Here is a 14,503-nt window from a genome sequence, read left to right as displayed (position 1 = left end):
CATGGAGGACTAGGAAACCAGAAAGTACGTTTTCACATTTAAGCAGCAGAAAAGTGGTTAAAATAAAAACCTGGCTTTTCACTAAACAAACACACGCGCGCGCACACTTGGGAAACCTGACAGCCCAATGCAATGAATATAACAACACTGATAGTGAAATGACGCACAGGGTGTGCAGGAAGTGAACTCTGAACCCTCAGTGTGGACTAGTGTTTAGTCCGCACAGTCCACTGCGCCGAACATTCGCAACAGTTTTTTTCTTCAGTTTTCTACAAAGATTACTTCACTTAGCACCTGCAATGGCTGATAAAACAAGGTTAAGAACAAGCTTCTAACATCTCCTTTCCATTTCCTTTAGCCTAGCTTTTAGTATTGAGAACCTGTGTCGTCTCTTCCGTTACTGTCCATCACCTGTATTTTACGCGACACGTCTAGTTCATAGTGACATCATTCTGCAGATTTACACAGCGCAATATACGTCTAATATATCCTGCGAATTGTACAATGTATTTTTTTGAATGTATATTGAGCTAACTTCTGTTAGGCGAACACATTTACGATGCTTAACTTAGCCCTGAGATAACTTGATGACAACTTGCTTTCGTGTGTTATGAAATACGGTATGTAATGCATTTAATACTCTTTTTAAAGCTTTGTGGATACCACCGTTCACCTGGATGTTAAGGTAGGATAAAACATTTTCTTGATAGCAAATGTACATACTACTATAACTTTGACAACCAAACAACACTTTGGAACACTTTCATATAGCAATAAAGCTGCCTCGTAAATATTCGTTCGCAGTGGATATTTTGCCGTAACAAGTTTTGTGCCGCAAACTGCACCCCTGCCGTAAAATGCACCCCGCCTCCATTCGAGTTGCCCCTTGATTAATTACACAAATGAACAAACAAAAACAAATAATTCTCCCAAAAACGATGATACACCCTCATTGTTTGGTGTTCGGGGGAAACTGGGATTAATGCAGTTAAAATCTCCTCAAAAAAGAAAAACACTAAATTAAAAAAACAAAAACAAAAAACAGAAGGGACAACAACAACAAAGAAAAAAGAGGGGGGTGGAGGGTAACAATATGAGTGTTCACGGGTGCCGAATTGCAAATATGCATTTAATGTTGATTTGCTGTTTGGTAGTTTTGTGCTATCCGCTTCCGCAAGGGGGTGCATGATTTTATCTCAATTAATCCCTGTTTTCTCAGAGAACCGAACAATGAGAGTCTATCGTTGTTTTTTTTGAGAATTATTTGTTTTTGTTGATTATCTGCGTAATTAATCAAGGGGCAAGGGTGGACGACGTATGAGGAGGCGGGGGTGGAGTTTGCGGCACAACACCTGTTACTCGCCATCCACCGCTGTTTTGCCCAAAAGTGTGGAATCACGGGTTTGAATCCTGTTCTGTATTTTTTTTTTTAAACTACAATTTATTGACTACAGAGCCGCAGTCCTCTTTTAGATGTCTGACATGTCTCCCTCCTCACACATAGGTGAGGATCGTTATCAGGCTTCTCCAAAGCTTGCTGATGAGCTAATCATTTGAATCATTAGTGCTGGAGGAGGGAGACATCTAAAACGCACAGGACTGTGGCTCTCGAGGACCAGGGTTGCCTAGCCCTATTCTATATGCTCTGAGGGTTATTGTTACGATTAGGCTGGTAATGCCGATAACAGCCTTTCTTCTGTGATAAAACAAAATGAACATTTTGTGAAAAGAAAACAGAAGGGGGTAAAGCAAAGCTGGAACCACGTCCAGTGCATGGTTCGGTCCAGCGATTGACCGATCGGAGCCCTTCACGACAAAATAACATTAGCAAGATGGTGCTGGTCACCGCAAAATATCCACTGCCATATTTTTGGGCTAGTGATCAATGATAAAGTTGTTTTTCAGATTGTGCTCTTTACAGACGTGCCCTGGCCCCTGACCCAACATCCCTATGCCTTCTTATGACATTGCCTATGTGATCTCTTGGTAGGATTATTATGGAAAGAAGTTACAGAAGACCTCAGATCTGAAGACTAATGCCTGTGTTGCTCCAGTCAAGCCCTACCCAAAACACATCCTCCATGCTCTGAAGAAGGTCCATCCTGATGTGACTGACAGGTTGCTGACAGTTTATTTTATTTTATTAATATTTGTCTTTAAAAACTTACTTTGCAATGTATTATTGGTAATATTATGTACTGGGGTTCCTGCTCCCACAGATACTATGGTTGTGGTCTGGTGGTGCCAGAGTGTCTGGAGGGCTGCAGGATTCTGGATTTGGGCAGCGGGAGTGGCAGAGACTGCTACATGCTGAGTGAACTGGTGGGAGAGGCTGGCCATGTCACCGGCCTCGACATGACTGAGGATCAGGTAGAATCAGGGTTAGGCTGTGCATTTGGTACCAGGGTCTTCAGAGGGAGCCGATTTTAAACGATCAATACTATGCAAAAATGCAATTATTTTAACAGAATGCAACTGTGCTAACATTCATCATCTCTAGCATTTTAGAAATATTTGTGTATAAATCAGCATGGGCATGTTACATATATCAGTGTTTCTCACAGATTTGAAATCTACTTGGGTGGGTGGACTCCGGCGGGGGGGACTCAGTCCTGTTACTACGTCAACTCTAGCCTCACAATCCACAAAGTGATGGCGAACTAACATTACATGCGGTGTATCCGGTCGCGACACTTTTTAAAAAATATATTTTTTGAATGAATTTTCTTGAAAACATCTAGGGGTGTGGCCAGTTTACTTCGGTGGCCCGCCCATGTATTAATGTGCTGTGGGAAACACTGATGTTCTAACCGTATGATAACCATGATGGAAAAAAAAAAGTGGTTTCATGGTATCACGGTATTTTTCCCATTCCAGCTCAAAAATGTATTTAAAATTTTACTTTTATACATTGAATGTAATGTACAGTATTTTATTTTCAAACAACATGAAATATTTGGTACATTAGTAAATGTAAAAAATAAAATAATAGATGTTTTTTTAAATACAATCAAAATTTAGTACAACAGTAAATGTACTTTTTTTTCTCAGAAAATTAGCAGCTACAGTACTTCATTTTGTGAAGTTACTAAATTGGCACGTAAGAGAGAAACCGATCATGCTAGTTATCTACGTCATCTGCCTTTATAGGCACGTTTATAGTATTTATTTTGCCAATTGTGGATATCTTGTAGCTGGTTGCAAGCGTTCATTTCAAGACAACATAATAATAATAATAACATATTGTTTCCCTGAATATAAAATGATCCGAGAATGACGGGCGGCAAGTCTTGTCAATGTGATTTCATAACAGAAATATTTCCACTTCTGTCAGCTTCTTCATAAGCACGTTTTGTGAAACGAAATCCGATTATTGTATATGTAGGTTACACGTAGAAGCAAATATAATGGACCCTCAATGGCCCATTGTCTTTCAAGTATTTCTTTGGATATCATATATTTGGAGCAAGAAAGCATAATTACAATGTCTTATATTGTCTAGCTCGAAGTGGCCAGGAAACATGTGGACTTTCACATGAAGGAGTTTGGCTACAAGAAGCCCAACGTGACTTTTGTTCAGGGCTACATCGAGGCCTTAACAGAGGCGGGTCTGGAAAATAACTCTTTTGATATCATCATGTAAGCTGCCTCCTGCTCTCACATTGTAATGCTGTTTATTTGTCATTTTTTTTAAATTCTCTCTCTTCTTTTATCACTTAGCTCTAACTGTGTGGTGAATCTTTCTCCAGACAAAAAGCGAGTCCTGACTGAAGCCTACAGTGTGCTCAAGGTCCACTTGAACTCATTTTTGAAATGGGACAATCATATCTTTTGTCAATGTTCTTTGCAGCCCCACTCGTCGAAATGCGGTATTCTGGTTAATATTGTGTTAGTGGAATATGAGTTAAGCAGCAAAATACAGCAATTTTTTATCAATATCAGAAGGCGGCCATTTTGACACTTGCTGTCGAGTAAAAATGGCATCACAGTTGCTCAGGTCTCAGGTAACGACCAATCACAGCTCAGCTTCAGAAAACAGGTGAGCTGTGATTGGTCGTTGCCTGAGCCCTGAGCAACTGAGATGTCATCTTCAGTCGACAGCAAGTGGCAAAATGGCCACCCCCTGAGATGGATAAAAAACAGCTGGATTTTGCTTCATAACTCATATTCCACTAATACAATATTAACCAGAATGTCATGTTTAGACTAGTGAGGTCACAAACAACATTGTCAAGAAATGTTTAAGGTTGACTTCCCCTTTTAAGCACATTCTGTCAACGCTTTCTGTTCTCAATGGAACCCCATGACCAGATTTTTACGGCACTTGTCTACTGTATTTGCTGTACTGATGATTAGGAAGGTGGCGAGCTTTACTTCAGTGACATCTACAGCAATGAGAGGCTACCTGTGGAAATTAAAAACCACAAAGTCCTGTGGGGTGAATATTTTTTTTAAATACATGAGCTGCAGACACAGCTGAATATCTCAATGTAAAATCTCATGACAGGGGAGTGTATAGGTGGCGCATTGTGGTACAAAGATCTGCTTCAATTGGCTGAGGAAGTGGGATTCAGTCCACCGAGGCTCGTTACTGCCAGCATCGTCACCGTTGACAACAAAGAACTGCAAGCCATTCTGGGTTTGCTGCTCATTTCTGCCTTTATTTGTTTGAATGCTGTTCTGTCATTGTATCCTGTCAAGGCAGAATCCAATACTATTTTGCCACCAACATCACACTGTTAAATAAGCAACACATTTATTTCCACCTGTTTTGCATTACAGGGGACTTCAAGTTTGTCTCTGCCACATACCGTCTGTTTAAGGTCCCGAAAGGCATTCCAAAGCCATGTCAAGCCATTTATAATGGGGGCATTACAGGGGCAGAGGACTCCCTTCACTTTGACTGTCAGTACACCTTCAAGGTCTGTATATATAGCGCTTGTATCATCCGATCATGTCCAGTGACATTGACCCAGTGCTTGCTTCGGACAGGCTGATCAAGTGGTGGACGTAGATGGTGAATTAGCCGCTATCCTGACCCATTCCAGATTTGCACAGGACTTCACTCTCCAGCCACCAGCAGGCTCCTGTCAACCTTGTGCAGTCGAACCAAAGGTCAGTAGTACTTGAAACGTAGGTCCGGGGACCAGATCTTCACTTTTAATAACTTTGAGGTATTCAATCAACTTGTTGTGTATATTTAATGCTACTATGATTTCACAGTCACAACGGCCATCGAATTGAAATCATGATTACAAAATGGCCCTTGACCAGTGATGACTTGAACACCCCTGCTTATGCGAAAAACATATTAAATTACTTTAATCACTAGAGGTCAGCGTGTTTGTGGTATCGGTCTGAAATTGTGGACACACCCTGAAAGTCTAATTGTACAGTTCTAATCAATAAAACACTCTCAACACACTCTTAACATATGCACTCATACGCAAGCTCAAGGTCAAGCAGCTGTCTCAGAGTCATAACCAGACTGTGGAGCCATGCTGGGAACCTGGAAACAGGAAGGAATGTTCTCTTCTTGAACTCATGGGATGCTTTCAGCTCTCATGGTTATTCTGTGAATGCATACATACACAAACAATGCTAAATGTTTTAATCTCAACACTTAAACTTAAAAGGGAAGTCAACCTCAAAAACGTCTCTTGACAACAATATGTTCTATGCAGGCCCACTAATCTAAATACAGTATTCTGCTTAATATTGTGTTAGTGGAATATGAGTTAAACAGCAAAATCCAGCAGTTTTGATCAATATCAGAAGGCGGCCATTTTGCCACTTGTTGTAGCGTGAAAATGACATCACAGTTTCTCAGGTAACAGCCTATCAAAGCTCAGCTTTAGAATACAGGTGACCTGTGATTGGTCGTTGCCTGAGCAACTGTGATGTCATCTTCAGTTGACAGCAAGTGGCAAAATGGCCGCCCGCAGAGATGGGATTAAAAACGGCTGGATTTTGCTGCATAACTCATATTCCACAAATGTAATATTAACCAGTCATGTTTAGACTAGTGAGGTCACATATAACATATTATTGTCAAGAAAGGTTGACTTCCCCTTTAAATCACACCAAAAATTATTTTTTTTTCAAGTTCCAAATTTACAATATGCATTGAGATATCATATATCATACAGCGGTGCATTTCGAACCTGGGCCTTCCATATTCTTCCTCTACCGTCACCGATTATACACATCGCAACTCCAAAACTGAAATGGACACAACTGGAAGCTGGCCAGCCAAGAGAATGACTCATAAATGAGGATACTGGACAATTGAAACTAAATGAATACAATTTAATTGAAGTTGTAAATGTAAGTCAGTGAATCTGATAGTTTAGGCCAGCATAGAAACCTTTCAAGCCCTGACTGCACACTATTTCTACAATAAGAGTTTTTGAGATATACTTCATGCTTGAACCTTTGGACTGTCCCTGACTGTGATTATCTATGGTCGTTTGTGATATAGTCATTGAAATACTGTGTTATCAAAGACCAATGTCTGATAGAAGATAATTCCCTCCAACCCAGGCACTTTCTGAGGATCCTTTTGAGCTGGCTATGCAGTTACCTAAACAGAGTCCAGGTTCAACCACAGGGGGGTGCTGCAGCACAAAGTCTGCAACCTGCTGCAAGTGATTGTGGGAGGAATTGAGTGCGGCAACCCAGCATCATTATGTCCGCAGCACCAAGTAGACCGTAGAATGATCCTGTGTTCAAAACGGTTGCTAACTCACATCAACACATACTGTATATCAACATTATACATTTCAAAGTAATGGTTTAAGGACCATCAACTAATTATGGTAATTTGTCTAAAATGGAGAATCCCAGCGAATTTGTATTTTAGAAACAATCTTTTGTGTTTTGCACTCGCCTGAAGAGTCCATAAAAGTGCTGCTATCCTTCCATGAAAGAGAAAACTCACAACGTTCATTGAAAGTGTAACAGGACAGGAATTTTCCAGAAGGTACACTGAAGCCCAAAAAATTTTAAGTGATTTTTTTTTCTCCCTCCAGATGAGACAAAACTGGAACTTTCAAGCATGTCATTTTAGCATTGTGGTTTACACATGCAAAATGAAGGTGTTCAAAGAAAATAACCATACTAGGAAACTTGGAAAAGTTATAGGCTCAAGTTCTTAAATCTGTGCAGGCTGCAATGACACCTCACGTCTAAATGTTATTGCGCAATGAAGTTTGGACTCAGCTGCAGGTATTTCAATGGTATAAAGCTAAAAACACCCAAGAATGGCAGAGGGAAGAAAACAAAAACGAAAAGTGGTCTTCTGTAAGCTCTGATCGAAATCCTCCTGAACATCTGTGAAAGGAGCTTTAACATCCAGTCTAGAAAAGGCACCCTTCCAACTTAATACAGCCGGAGCACATTGCCGAAGTACTTGTCGACAGGTGCACAAGTCTTACTCAGAGTTACAGAAAGTGTTTGATTTGCCTTAAAAGCTTGTGCCACAAAATATTAAGGTTACCATATATTTTTTTCAGTCTTGTTTTATTATGTCTTTTTTTTTTTTTGACCAGAATTCAAAATGAATGCCCCATTTTAATTTCTTAATTTTTTAATACATTTTTATTTGTTATGTTTTGAAGTTATTCGGTTGCATTTGTGGGCTTTCCTTAACTGAAGGTTACCAGCAATTTTTTGTTTTAACACATTTTTACATTTAAGGGGTGAAACTGAATGCAAACATCCCAAAATTGTAAAAACAAAAAATTTAAGCCGTACTTGTTCTGTATCATGCTTGCTTTCTTGTCAATAAATGGGAATCAGAATTATGAAATTTTGATTATTATGCCACATTACTGCATCCATTAGGTACAAGGGGGTCGTAACACTTCTTTGTGCAATAAAACGAAAGGTAAGGCGTGATAAGATGAATGGATTTATGCAGGCTATATTTGTCAAAAACTGGTGGGAAAATACTTGTATTTATAACCCATAGGCCTACTGTATAACGCTAGCGTCGGGCCAAAACATTAAACCTCCGAAATCATAATTTTTCCCCTAAAACGGCAGGTTTGTTCAACCGTTAACATTGCAAGCCATTGTCAACACTTTAAGATTGGTAAAAAAAAGAATAATTTAAAAAAATCATAAAAATGCCACCGACATGTGGGGACTGACCAAAAGTATAGATTAAAAAAAAAAGGCAAATTGTCAAAATTGTGATTTACGGTGTTTCAGCCCGGTGCTAGCAGTAAGATGTTTCACCTTTCAAGAGCGTTGTAATTTTTTGTATAAGGATATTGCATCATCATCATCATCTTTGAAATTAAATTGTTCATTTTTATTCAACTTGAGGAATAATTGGCCACAATATGTAAACATTCAAAGCGCAGGGTGGAAAACGTATGTCAACCCCTGGGCACTTGATTTGGGTAAGTTGGGAGTCAGGAGTCAATCAGCAGAGTCCAATGTGATTCGACTGAAGGTGTCGCCCTTAAAAAACTAAAACAAAACAAAAAACCATTGCAAGTTTTTTTTGTATTCTCAAGAAGCATTTCCTGATGTGGCACGACATTCGTTTAGATGATCATGCAAAGAGGCCTCTAACAACAACAAAACAGTCCTCAATATACAAGGTTTGTTTTTTTATACTGAATAGAATATTAATTTAATATTAATGAGGGGGTTTCCACCCAGTGACTTATTGACAGAGGTTAGGGTTTGTCAGAGGCTGTAATCTGAATGACTGCCATTTTGCATTCCAAAAGAATGATGCCATTCGTACTGCTGGGGCTCCAACCTCAATCGGATTCGGAATCGGACTTGACCATATTGCATAACATTGCATTTCTTTGCCTTCAAATACTCTTTGGGTCATTGTCTTTCAGCACTGTGAATCGCTGTCCAATTAATTCTGAAGCATTGGCTGAATATGAGCAGATTATTACCCGAAACATGTAAGAATCCATTCTGCTATAGTTTCGCCAGCAGTTACATAATCAATAAATAAAAGGGAACCAGTTGAAATGGCAGCCATACATTGCCTAATTTGTTTGAGCATCGCTTGTTATCACACAAAATTGCAGTGCACTGATTTTTCTTACAACGTTTTTATATGAATATGTTGTGACTTTGACGTGTTTCCTTTCCTAGTCGATTAATTCCCATCAGGATTCTTGTCATTTCGTGTAGTGAAGCACAGGGTGTGCTCTTGTGCAGCAAATGAATTTGGATTTTGGAACCCTCCCTCAAACGGACATTTTCGTGCACCGTGCCTGGTGAAGTGAGTTTTTCGACACAACTTTTACGCCATCGTGTTGTGGACTTCACTTGAACCATCGATAATGGCTGATACAACTAGGTAACAGCAACCTGCAAACACGCTAAACTTTCCTCTTCTTTTAGCGCAGCATTCGTTACTGTCCACAATTTTTATTGATACGCCACATTTATAGCTAACGTGCCAAAGTGCAGCGCATTACACAACAAACACGCATATTTTACCAAGCAGGGATTTTTTTTTACTAATGTATTGAGCTAGCTCCTGTCATATTTACGTACTGTTTAATTTGATCATCGATTTAATCTCATTGATTCAATCTTTTAAAGTTTTGACGATACCAACGTTCATCTGGGTGTTAAGGTAGGATAACACACTTTTATATCGTTCATTATTGTTACTTTTTTTTTTAATCCTCCCCTGCATGCATGTTTAGCTCTGAAAGTGAAAATAATTCACAATTTCTTTGTTTTCTTTGCCGTATGCTGTATGACTAAATAATTGACTAATTATTCTAACGCTGACATATCGACAAAACAAAATGACTCTTCTGTGTTTTTGCAGTATACCCTTTACGTTTATTTAATCCTTATTTGGATTTCATATTGCATGTGGAGTACCCAAGTGACACTTAGCCGAATGTGATTAACATACTTGACCAGTAAAGCTGATTCTGATGTGATTTTGCAGCTTGGTGCTCTTAAAGTTCTTGTTCTCACAGACTCAACATTCACTCAAGTAACTTAACAATTATGTCCTGTCATGTAGGATTATTATGGAAAAACGTTGCAGAAGACATCCGATCTAAAGAGTAATGTCTGTGTGGCTCCAGTGGGGCCCCTCCCGAAATTCATCCTCCAGGTTCTGAAGAAAGTCCATCCTGATGTAACTGACAGGTTGTTGCTAAGAATGTTCACACGTTTCATTGGTAAAGCACAGTCAGTAATTTTACAGAATGGGGTTCCCTCCCCCTCAGATATTATGGTTGCGGTTTGGCGGTGCCAGAGTGTTTGGAGGGCTGCAGGATCCTGGACTTGGGTTGCGGGAGTGGCAGAGACTGCTACATGCTAAGTCAACTGGTGGGAGAGGCTGGCCATGTCACCGGCATTGACATGACTGAGGATCAGGTAAATTAATTAGGTTAACTCAAGTCAATTCAGGTAAAGACACTCACAAAATAAGTTACGAATGTCCATTTTATGGCTGAAATTTCAGGATTAACCCAAAATGCACAATAACCTTTACAAGTTAATGTAACCTCCAAACCTTGGAATGCAACTGTTTAAGGAGCGGAATGGCATAATACACAACAACAATTTTCTGGGTTCACTCAGAATCCAGTAGATATTTAAACCGTACACGTCATTCTGCCGTTGTCATTTTGGCATCATATGACTAAGAATGACACTTAATAGATCAGCTGTACCTCGCCATTGCAAGGCTTCAAACAGGATGTTCTCAGAGAGAAGGTGTCAGTCAGTGCCACAGAATGTCATCAGATGGTCATCGACAGTCTTTCCACTGTAAAAAAAAATCCAAATCAAAACGTAATACTTGAACTTGGAAATTCCAAGTACATTTTACAAGGAGATTTTGGTTTATAAAAATAACTAAAACAAAAAAAACTCAAGCGTTGAAAAACAAATTCACGACCTTCAGCTTGTGAGACAGCCACTCTACCACCTGAGCCATGCCACTCTTGCTGTTTGTTTTCCACTATACTGCATTGCTTGTGTATCCAAAATTAGACCAAAAACCGACATGGATTCCCCATGACACCTTCAATATACTAACACACAACAAAAGCGGCATGGCTCAGGTAGTAGAGTGGCTGTCTCCCAACCCTTGTGGGTTCGTTCCTCAACCCTTGAGTAGCTTTAAAAAAATAAAATTAAAATAAAGTACTCAAAACTCTTCTTGTAAAATTTACATAGAATTTGAGTGAAAAAAAACATTACTAGTTTTTTTCAAGTAAATTTTACTTCTTTTTTTTTTTAATACCCTATCTGGTCCTACAATAATAATTAGAGAAGATGTAACCACAGGTGCACCTAATTTAAGGTAACGAAAGAGACCAGTTGGTAAAATACTACATGGATGGGGATGATTTCTATTTGTAGAGACTCTGAGAACCACAAATAAATAGACCACAAGGAGCATAGTGCCCAAATAGGTTGATAGGGCACCCCCAAGCTCTTTTGAGTTTGATGCTGCCACTGATTCATCGGGAATATGGGGGTCTTCTTGTGATGTGCACTGATGTTTTTGTGTTTAACTGATATTGCGTCATCTGTTTTATCACCCGAAACCCCCAATTATCATGATGAGGCATTTACCAGCTTCATGTTTTTGGTTTCTACATGTATGTTATCTAGCTTGAAGTGGCCAGGAAACATGTGGACTTTCACATGAAGGAGTTTGGCTACAAGAAGCCCAATGTGACTTTTGTCCAAGGCTATATCGAGGACTTAGCAAAGGCCGGTCTGGAAAAGAACTCTTTTGATATCATCATGTAAGATGCACTTCTTCTTGCCTCCAGCTCTCGTTCTTTTAGTTTCACATTTTAAAGCTGTATATTTTATTTGTAGGAACGTTTTGAAATAGTCCTTATTGTCCTCATTATTCAGCTCCAACTGTGTGGTGAATCTTTCTCCAGACAAGAAGAAAGTCCTGACTGAAGCTTACAATGTGCTCAAAGTACGTGCACTTGTTTTTAACTCCCTTATCTCATTGTCTGAACAAATTGAATTAGAAGTGCCAACAATGTCTTGCCCTTACTTACTAACCCAACTGATGGTTAGGATGGTGGTGAGTTTTTTTTCAGTGACATGTACAGCAATGGAAGACAGACAGAGGAAATTAAAAACAACAAAGTTCTTTGGGGTGTGTATGATTATTCTACTGCCGTGTATTTGCTGCAGACATATGCCCTTATGTGCTAATGCAATTTTTCAATACAGGTGAGGGATTTGGCGGTGCGCTCTGGTACAAAGACCTGCTAGTGTTGGCCAAAGAAGTTGGATTTAGTCCACCAAGGCTCGTCAAAGCCAACGTTATCACTGTTGACAACAAGGAAATGCAAGCCATCCTAGGTGTGATGCTTGTTTCTGTCTTTTTTCTGTTATTGTAATCTCTCAAGGTAGATTACACTGACAACTTCATTCTCAATCAAGATAACGCAATACTGTTGATTTTGTTTTGCCTGTTCTGCATTACAGGTGACTTCAAGTTTGTCTCTGCCACGTACCGTCTGTTTAAAGTCCCCAAAGGCATTCCAAAGCCATGTCAAGTCATTTATAATGGAAATATTACCGAGGCAGACGACGCCTTCCACTTTGACTGTCAGTACGCTTTCAAGGTCTGTAGCTCCCCAGCATCAGACCAGCTCCAGTTGATTTTGAACTCACATTTCGCAAATATTTGCATTTGACAGACTCATCAAGTGGCAGAGGTTGATGGCGAAGTCGCCGCCATCCTGACCCATTCCAGATTTGCGCAGGCCTTCACTTTCCAGCCACCAGGAGGCTCTTGTGGAGTCAAACCGAAGGTCAGTGATACTTCAAAAAAATGCAGCATGTGAAAATGCGTTTGTGTCGTTTCTTATGAGCACCAGAGGTCAGTATCATTTTAAAGTTATGGCCACGCCCAGAGAGGCCCTCTGTCTTAACTCACAGTCGAGGAAACATGCTGCACATTCTCTCACACTCTCTGAAAGCACACATATGCACTCATCCACAAGCACAAGGTCAAGCAGCTGTCTCAGAGTCATAACCAAACTGTGGAGTCATGCCGGGAACCTTGAACAGGAAAGAATGCTCTCTTCTCTAGCTCATGGAATGCCATCTTGTCAGCTCGAATGTTTTTTTTTTTTTGAATGCATACACTTTATGACCCAATCACATACTAAGAACACTTTTCGGTTACGTAATACAAATTTTGCATTTTGATTTCATGGATAGTACTTCAAAGTTCATGTGCATAGACCAGGACCCTGATGTGAGACCAAGCTTGCATATTTACTGTAATCAACCATGTTTGTTATAAAGAAATAGAAATATAATGTCTGATGTGAAAACACTGCACCATTTGTAAATTGGCATAGAGACTCCCATTTATACTTTTTTTTTTTATTACATACAAATACAGAAAGGAACAGCGATAGAATGTTTTCTTCTAAACTATGTATTTTTGCACACCACCAAGAATTGCCTTGCCTAAAATGTGACCTAATCAAAACGTGTGATCTCCTGTTCCTTGTAAACTTCATTCAGGCAGGCTATGGGGATCCTTTTGAGCTGGCCGCGCAGCTGCAGAAACAGAGTGCAGGCTCAGCCACAGGGGGATGCTGCAGTACGCAGTCTGCAACCTGCTGCAAGTGATTGTGAGAATACAGAACTGCTGCAACGTTCAGGATCGCAGCAACATCATGTAATCACGTAATCACAGTTAAATGTGACAAATTGTTGTTTGCGTTTCTTTATGTGGGCTTACACAGTAGATGTCCAGTCTTAATAAAGTGCACTGTAGCGATGGAGGATTAAATACAGTAACCTGGAAATTGGTGAAAAGCAATTAGGAATACAAGACACTTTAGAATATTGTATGTGTAGAATTTCCTAGGCGGGCCTATTCTTGGAATCCTGACTTGTTTGACTTATCCTAATGGAGTGCTCTAATGTTGAACTACACATTTTAAAAAACGTCTTTAGGATATTTGGTTTTGTTGTGCACTTTGTTGTAGTTGCACCTCTTGTTTTCAATTCGATTTTCAACAGTGTTTAAATCACATTTATCACTGTGTTACTGTAATATGAAAATAAATGTTTTCGACCCTACTTTGTGAACATAAATGCCTTTTATATATTTTCACTTCAGAGATGTTTTCTATTACCAAATTGTTTATCTTGGAAAAAAATCAGGAAAACACTTAGACATTGTCAAAAGTGCTTTAAAAATGGATTATAATAACTACTTTTTTTTCTTCTTTTTTTTTAATCAAACTACATGATAAAGTGATATTGTTCTTGCTGAAGGTTCTGGAATGAGTCGTTATTAATTAAAATTCTTTTTTGACACCATATGACTTAATAAAAAGTGCCATGTTTCCATTTCCATTATATATCTGCTAAACTTGAATAAACATACTGAACGTACAAAAAGTCACGAGTGGGTCTTGACCATTTCTTCACATATGAGGTGCACTTGTTTTGGAATTTGATTCGTACTGTGGCAGCGGACGGCCCGCCC

The 14,503-nt window shown here is 39.4% G+C and overlaps 2 protein-coding genes across 2 annotated transcripts; both read left to right on the top strand.

The window, feature by feature from the left end:
* Positions 1–187: 187 nt before the first annotated feature.
* Positions 188–7,810, top strand: LOC147170103 (arsenite methyltransferase-like). The gene is made up of 11 exons (XM_086081921.1): positions 188–316; positions 652–685; positions 1,991–2,118; positions 2,220–2,370; positions 3,503–3,639; positions 3,721–3,790; positions 4,357–4,438; positions 4,508–4,639; positions 4,783–4,922; positions 4,993–5,115; positions 6,544–7,810. The coding sequence occupies exons 1-11, from the start codon at positions 300–302 to the stop codon at positions 6,649–6,651; spliced, it is 1,122 nt and encodes a 373-aa protein (XP_085938047.1). The 5' UTR covers positions 188–299; the 3' UTR covers positions 6,652–7,810.
* Positions 7,811–9,095: 1,285 nt separating this feature from the next.
* LOC147170102 (arsenite methyltransferase-like) lies at positions 9,096–14,091 on the top strand. The gene is made up of 11 exons (XM_086081922.1): positions 9,096–9,337; positions 9,586–9,619; positions 10,025–10,152; positions 10,233–10,383; positions 11,632–11,768; positions 11,884–11,953; positions 12,058–12,139; positions 12,217–12,348; positions 12,475–12,614; positions 12,690–12,803; positions 13,528–14,091. The coding sequence occupies exons 1-11, from the start codon at positions 9,321–9,323 to the stop codon at positions 13,633–13,635; spliced, it is 1,113 nt and encodes a 370-aa protein (XP_085938048.1). The 5' UTR covers positions 9,096–9,320; the 3' UTR covers positions 13,636–14,091.
* The last annotated feature ends 412 nt before the right edge of the window (positions 14,092–14,503 follow it).

The sequence above is a fragment of the Leptonotus elevatus genome, chromosome 8 (genome assembly GCF_054856555.1).
Source record: "Leptonotus elevatus isolate MCC_2025b chromosome 8, RoL_Lele_1.0, whole genome shotgun sequence".
In the NCBI taxonomy this organism is placed as follows: domain Eukaryota; kingdom Metazoa; phylum Chordata; class Actinopteri; order Syngnathiformes; family Syngnathidae; genus Leptonotus; species Leptonotus elevatus.
This window is presented reverse-complemented; position numbering and strand designations above follow the sequence as displayed.

Excerpts from the sequence above, each read along its gene's own strand:
- LOC147170102 (XM_086081922.1), top strand. Across the intron at positions 10,153-10,232 it reads CATCCTGATGTAACTGACAG|ATATTATGGTTGCGGTTTGG; the intron begins GTTGTTGCTAAG and ends CCTCCCCCTCAG. Across the intron at positions 12,349-12,474 it reads GGAAATGCAAGCCATCCTAG|GTGACTTCAAGTTTGTCTCT; the intron begins GTGTGATGCTTG and ends TCTGCATTACAG.
- LOC147170103 (XM_086081921.1), top strand. Across the intron at positions 3,640-3,720 it reads AACTCTTTTGATATCATCAT|CTCTAACTGTGTGGTGAATC; the intron begins GTAAGCTGCCTC and ends TTTATCACTTAG. Across the intron at positions 4,923-4,992 it reads ACTGTCAGTACACCTTCAAG|GCTGATCAAGTGGTGGACGT; the intron begins GTCTGTATATAT and ends TGCTTCGGACAG.